The sequence below is a fragment of the Homarus americanus genome, unplaced genomic scaffold (assembly GCF_018991925.1).
Source record: "Homarus americanus isolate GMGI-L3 unplaced genomic scaffold, GMGI_Hamer_2.0 scaffold44937, whole genome shotgun sequence".
Classification (NCBI taxonomy): Eukaryota; Metazoa; Arthropoda; class Malacostraca; order Decapoda; family Nephropidae; genus Homarus; species Homarus americanus.
In genome coordinates this window covers 15,203-20,819 of record NW_024725120.1, presented here as the reverse complement: position 1 = coordinate 20,819, position 5,617 = coordinate 15,203, and the positions used below count along the sequence as shown (strand labels likewise).

The following is a 5,617-nucleotide window of genomic DNA, read 5'->3' as shown; positions in this document are numbered from 1 at the left end:
ACCACTCGAGGCAGGACCACAGGGCAGAAGCCTCACCACTGAGGCAGGTCCTAAGATCAGACGCCCTTGAAGGACAAACAGCAGACCAGGATCACCCTTGAGAAAATCATCCCCAGGGCCCTGAAGAGGATTCACAGGCAGGGTCCCTCTAAAGAAAGACTACTCCATGGTCACCCCTTGAAAAGTAGTCCATAGACCAGGTCCCACTCACCAAGACTAACTGCCATGGTCCCCCTTGAAGAGAGATCATCCTCCAACTCCCCTCAAAGCAGGACCACAAACCAGGTCCCTTGAAGAAGGATCAAATCCAACAGGGTCACCCTAAGCCACTACCAAAGTCCAAGGTGAAAGAATGAACACAAGGCCTACAATGACCCACCATAAACCAGAGGCTTCCTCCAAGAACCGGAGTCCCAGCCAGGGTCTCCTCCACAACCCCCAGCCAGGGTCCTCCAGAGGACTCCTAGCCAGGGTCCTCTCCAAGAAGGACTCCCAAACAGTCCTCTCCAAAGAGTCCCCAGCCAGGTCCTCTCCAAGACTGAGTCCCAGCCAGGGTCCTCCCTCCAAGATGGAGTCCCAGCCAGGGTCCTCCCTCCAAGATGGAGTCCCAGGGTCCTCCTCCAAGATGGAGTCCCATCCAGAGTCTCCTCCAAGAAGGAGTCCCAGCCAGGAAGTCCTCCTCCAAGAAGGAGTCCAGCCAAGTCCTCCTCAACAAGACCCCAGCCACGGTCCTCCTCCAAGAAGGAGTCCCAGCCAGGTCCTCCCAAGCAAGCGAGCCCGCCAGGTTCACCAAGGAGGAGTCCCACCCAGGGTCCTCCTCTGTAAGCTGAGTCCCACCCAGGTCCCTCCAAGAAGGAGCTCCACCCAGGTCTCCTCCAGGAGTCCCACCCAGGTCCTCCTCCAAAGGAGTCCCAGCCAGTCCCTCCTCCAAGAAGGAGTCCCAGCCAGGGTCCTCCAAGAATGAGTCCCAGCCAGCGCCCTCCTCCAAAGTCCCAGCCAGGTCCTCCAGAAGGAGTCCCAGCTAGGGTCCCTCCTCCAAGATGAGTCCCAGCCAGGGGTCCTCCCAAGAAGGATCCCAGCCGTCCTCCTCCAAGAAGGAGTCCCAGCCCGGGTCCTCCAAGAAGGACCCCAGCCCGTCCTCCAGAAGGACTCCCAGCCAGGTCCTCCTCCAAGAAGGACTCCCAGCCAGGGTCCCTCCTCCAAGAAGGACTCCAGCCAGGGTCCTCCTCCAAGAAGGAAAGTCCAGGCCAGGGTCCTCCTCCAAGAAGGAGTCCAGGCCAGGGTCCTCCTCCAAGAAGGAGTCCAGGCCAGGTCTTCTCCAAGAAGGACTCCCAGCCAGGGTCTTCCAAGAAGGACTCCCATTCAAAGTCCCTCCCAAGAGGTAGCACCAAGGGTCCCTAGCACCGACTGCAGGACCTCAAGCACTAGTTACAAGGAGGTCAAGATTCCTGCAGCAGCAACATTCTGACTGAACCAATTGACGACAGTCATAACCACTGACCACCCTCCTTGTCCCCGAGAGGTGCCCCTCCTGCCCTCCCTCAACGCCCTTCAACGCTTCCTGCCCTTCCTCAACGTCCTCCAACGCCTCTTGCCCTTCCTCAACGCCCTTCAACGCCCTCTTGCCCTTCCTCAACGCCCTTTCAACGCCTCCTGCCTCTCCCTCAACGCCCTCAACGCTTCCTGCCCTTCCTCAACGTCCTCCAACGCCTCTGTCCCTTCCTCAACGCCCTTCAACGCCTTTGCCCTTCCTCAACGCCCTTCAACGCCTTCTGCCCTTCCTCAACGGCTCTCAACGCCTCCTGCCCTTCCTCAACGTCTCTTTCCTGAACGCCTCTCTATCAACGCCACAGTACAAATTATTAAAACAAACGGATACACAGATGGATTGCAACAGAGGCCTTTAACAGTACAACAGAAACAGACAGTCAGACAGTCAACTCCAGCTCAACAGACAGTCAGACCGTCAATGACATCTCAACAGACAGTCAAGCAGTCAACGCCAGCTCAACAGACAGTCAGACCATCAACTCCAGCTCAACAGACAGTCAGACCGTCAACGACATCTCAACAGACAGTCGCCAGCCAACGCCAGCTCAACAGACAGTCATAGTCAACGCCAGCTCAACAGACAGTTACGCAGTCAACGCCAGCTCAACAGACAGTCAAGCAGTCAACGCCAGCTCAACAGACAGTCAAGCAGTCAACGCCAGCTCAACAGACAGTCAAGCAGTCAACGCCAGCTCAACAGACAGTCAAGCAGTCAATGCCACTTCAACAGACAGTCAAGCAGTCAACGCCAGCTCAACAGACAGTTACGCATCAACGCCAGCTCAACAGACAGTCACAGTCAATGCCACTTCAACAGACAGTCAAACAGTCAACGCCAGCTCAACAGACAGTCAGACCATCAACGCTAATTCAACGGCAGCCCAGATCAAGCACAGCCCTCAGCCCTCAGCCCTCTCATGGTAGTAGGTCGAGCAGTCCCCTGGCACTCTTGGTTTGGCCCTTCATCCTCGTGTCCGCCCTGTATAGTGATCCAACTGAGACCTTGCCCCTCCCTCTGCCCCCCTCCTCCCTACTGCCGACCTCCTCGACCCTCCTCCTCTACTGCCGAACCCTCCTCGCCCCCCTCCTCCCCCACTGCCGACCCCTCCTCGCCCCTCCTCCCTCTACTGCTGACCCTCTCGCCCTCCTCCCCACTGCCGACCCTCCCCGCCCTCCCCCCACTGCCGACCCTCCGCCCCCTCCTCCCACTGCCGACCTCCTCACCCTCTACTGCCGACCCTCCTCGCCCTCCCACTGCCGACCTCAACGATGACCTATACAGAGGTCAGATCGAACCCCTGTAACTGATGAGAAACCAACCATGAGCCCCCAAACACCACACGCCTTATCTAACTCACAAACTCACAAGACACCCTTAAATAACTCCACAAACTCATAAGGAAAGAGATTTATTGATAACACTATGATAGAAAATTGTCCTAGTTCGTAGACTCAAGAACTTTGATGTTGTTAAGGAATTTCAACATCAACAAGGTAGCAATGTTTACAAGACGGCAGACGAGAGGAACGAGCCTTAAATCGTTAAATCAAGATCGACAACAGAGTAATAGCTTTGATACTTTTCATGAGCTTTTTAAAAGATGTTCGGTTAAAAGTTTAGCGAATAATGTTACTTCACGTCATGCTGATCTCTAGCCCGGCCAAACGCACGCGGAAATATTTATACCACCAGAGGGACTAGAATTTCTCCTCCAGTGACTCTTTTCTCCCCATCGTAAACAAAGATCTCTACGACAAATAATAAGAGCCCATGACGTCACAGAAGATATCTCACGACAAATAATAAGAGCCCATGACGTCACAGAAGATATCTCGCGATATAAGAGGCGCCTATGACGTCACAGAAGATATCTCACGACAAAGAGGCGCCCATGACGTCACAGAAGATATATCACGACAATATAAGAGGCGCCCATGACGTCACAGAAGATATCTCACGACAAAGAGGCGCCCATGACGTCACACAGAAGATATATCACGACAATATAAGAGGCGCCCATGACGTCACAGAAGATATCTCACGACAATATAAGAGGAGCCCATGACGTCACAGAAGATAACTCACGACAATATAAGAGGCGCCCATGACGTCACAGAAGATATCTCACGACAATATAAGAGGCGCCCATGACGTCACAGAAGATATCTCACGACAAATAATAAGAGCCCATGACGTCACTGAAGATATCTCACGACAAAGAGCGCCTATGACGTCACAGAAGATATCTCACGACAATATAAGAGGCGCCTATGACGTCACAGATCATCAGCTGGTTACTTTTTGATCACCTGAAGATTAGACACCCAGTTAGGGTGTCTTAATTCTCAGGTGTATTGCTTGAAAATATAAGGTGTAAGCTGGCGTGTCTAATCTACAGGTGTATTAAGCTTGAAAATATAAGGTGAAATAAGCTGGCGTCTAATCTACAGTGTATAAGCTTGAAAATATAAGAAATAAGCTGGCGTGTCTAATCTACAGGTGTATTAAGCTGGAAAATATAATGAAATAAGTTGGCGTGTCTAATCTACAGGTGTATTGCTGGAAAATATAAGGTGAAATAAGCTGGCGTGTCTAATCTATAAAATAGTTTTGAAAATATAAGGTAAAAGCTGTACGTGTCTAATTTACAGGTGTATTAAGTTGAAAATATATGTGAAATAAGCTTGTGTCTAATCTACAGGTGTATTAAGCTTGAAATATAAGGTGAAATAAGCTGGCGGTCTAATCTACAGGTGTATTGTTGGAAAATATAAGTGAAATAAGCTGGCGTGTCTAATCTACAGGTGTATTAAGCTGGAAAATATAAGGTAGCTGTGTGTCTAATCTACAGGTGTATTGCTGGAAAATATAAGGTGAAATAAGCTGGCGTGTCTAATCTCATTATGTATTAAGCTGGAAAATATAAGGTGAAATAAGCTTGAAAATATAAGAAATAAGCTTGAAAATATAAGGTGAAATAAGCTGGCGTGTCTAATCTACAGGTGTATTAAGCTGGAAAATATAAGGTGAAAGGTTGGAAAATATAAGGTGAAATAAGCTTGAAAATATAAGGTGAAATAAGTTGGCGTGTCTAATCTACAGGTGTATTGCTGGAAAATATAAGGTAGATAAGCTTGAAAATATATAAAGAAATAAGCTTGAAAAATATAAGGTGAAATAAGTTTATGTAATCAATCACAGGTGTATTAATGGAAAATATATGAAATAAGCTGAAATATAAGGTGAAATAAGCTGGCGTGTCTAATCTACAGGTGTATTAAGCTGGAAAATATATGAAATAAGCTTGAAAATATGTGAAATAAGCTGGCGTGTCTAATCTACAGGTGTATTAAGCTGAAAATATAAGGGAAATAAGCTGGCGTGTCTAATCTACAGGTGATTAAGCTGAAAATATAAGGTGAAATAAGCTGGCGTGTCTAATCTACAGGTGTATTGCTTGAAAATATATAGAAATAAGCTATGTGTCTAATCTACAGGTGTATTGCTGGAAAAAATATAAGGTGAAATAAGCTGGCGTGTCTAATCTACAGGTGTATTAAGCTGGAAAATATAAGGAAAATGCTTGAAAATATAAGGTGAAATAAGCTGTGTGTCTAATCTACAGGTGAAATAAGCTGAAAATATAAGAAATAAGCTGGCGTGTCTAATCTACAGGTGTATTAAGCTGAAATATAAGGTGAAATAAGCTGGAAAATATAAAGGTGAAATAAGCTGGCGTGTCTAATCTACAAATGTATTAAGCTGGAAAATATAAGGTGAAATAAGCTGGAAAATATAAGGTGAAATAAGCTGGCGTGTCTAATCTACAGGTGTATTAAGCTGGAAAATATATGGTGAAATCAGCTTGAAAATATAAGGTGAAATAAGCAAAATATAAGATGAAATAAGCTGGCGTGTCTAATCTTCAAGTGAAATAAGCTGGAAAATATAATCTTCAGGTGAAATAAGCTGTCGTGTCTAATCTACAGGAGTAATAAGCTTGAATTTACTCTGTGTTTATTTTCTTCTTATATGAGATGTTAACTTTTATATTACAGCTGTTTT

At 47.3% G+C, this 5,617-nt stretch overlaps 2 protein-coding genes across 2 annotated transcripts; both read left to right on the top strand.

Moving 5' to 3' along the window:
• Nucleotides 1–370: 370 nt before the first annotated feature.
• LOC121864742 (pectinesterase inhibitor 10-like) lies at nucleotides 371–964 on the top strand. The gene has a single exon (XM_042363898.1). The coding sequence runs from the start codon at nucleotides 371–373 to the stop codon at nucleotides 962–964; it is 594 nt and encodes a 197-aa protein (XP_042219832.1).
• A 76-nt stretch (nucleotides 965–1,040) lies between these two features.
• LOC121864741 (Y' element ATP-dependent helicase YJL225C-like) lies at nucleotides 1,041–2,475 on the top strand. Its single transcript, XM_042363897.1, has 2 exons — nucleotides 1,041–1,381; nucleotides 1,884–2,475. Exons 1-2 carry the CDS (start codon nucleotides 1,041–1,043, stop codon nucleotides 2,473–2,475), a joined length of 933 nt encoding a protein of 310 aa, XP_042219831.1.
• The last annotated feature ends 3,142 nt before the right edge of the window (nucleotides 2,476–5,617 follow it).

What these genes read in the sequence shown, in the direction of transcription:
- LOC121864742 (XM_042363898.1), top strand. Translation starts at nt 371, where the DNA reads ATGACCCACCATAAACCAGAGGCTTCCTCCAAGAACCGGAGTCCCAGC.
- LOC121864741 (XM_042363897.1), top strand. Translation starts at nt 1,041, where the DNA reads ATGAGTCCCAGCCAGGGGTCCTCCCAAGAAGGATCCCAGCCGTCCTCC. An exon ending in TTCAAAGTCCCTCCCAAGAG is followed by an intron (nt 1,382 to 1,883) that starts GTAGCACCAAGG and finishes ACGGATACACAG; the next exon opens with ATGGATTGCAACAGAGGCCT.